Source organism: Manis pentadactyla, chromosome 9 (assembly GCF_030020395.1).
Source record: "Manis pentadactyla isolate mManPen7 chromosome 9, mManPen7.hap1, whole genome shotgun sequence".
NCBI lineage: Eukaryota > Metazoa > Chordata > Mammalia > Pholidota > Manidae > Manis > Manis pentadactyla.
Window position 1 is genome coordinate 15,735,606 of NC_080027.1, and position 409 is coordinate 15,736,014.

Here is a 409-nt window from a genome sequence, read left to right on the forward strand (position 1 = left end):
ACTGATGATAAAACATTACCAGACAAGCACACACTGGACTCAGGAAAGAATGGTGCGATCTAAGTTCCCTACGCTGCAAGATCTACCCTACGCTGCAAGATCGACCTCTCCTTGGGTCTGCCCTTGCCCTGGGCTGTGTCAGGCATTGGACGCTGCGGGTGGTCTCCATGACTGCGGAGGAAGACGAGTTAGTCCCCACTATGGCCTTCCCAGGGCCCTAGAACCTCCACTTTTCTCACCCGCGCCACAGCCGGGTACACGGCGGCCCTAGCCATTTCTCCTGGTACAGCACCCGAAGCCTGCGGCCCGGCCACTTCCAGGAACTTCCGAACACCGGGCCTGCGGACTTGGGCACTAAAGACCTGAACAGGAAGATGCGTCCCAGCGTATGACGGAAGCGGCTCTGCGT

The 409-nt window shown here is 58.7% G+C and overlaps 1 protein-coding gene across 2 annotated transcripts in view; it reads right to left on the reverse strand.

The window, feature by feature from the left end:
- Positions 1-398, reverse strand: part of SDHAF2 (succinate dehydrogenase complex assembly factor 2) — a 29,394-nt gene extending 28,996 nt beyond the window's left edge. The window contains exon 1 of one of the 2 annotated variants that reach the window (XM_036925105.2): positions 240-398. In XM_036925105.2, the coding sequence (XP_036781000.1) occupies positions 240-275 (36 nt within the window). In that variant the 5' untranslated portion in view covers positions 276-398. The remainder of the gene's footprint in view (positions 1-239) is intronic. The other variant, XM_036925109.2, reaches the window with a different exon arrangement.
- Positions 399-409: the final 11 nt, after the last annotated feature.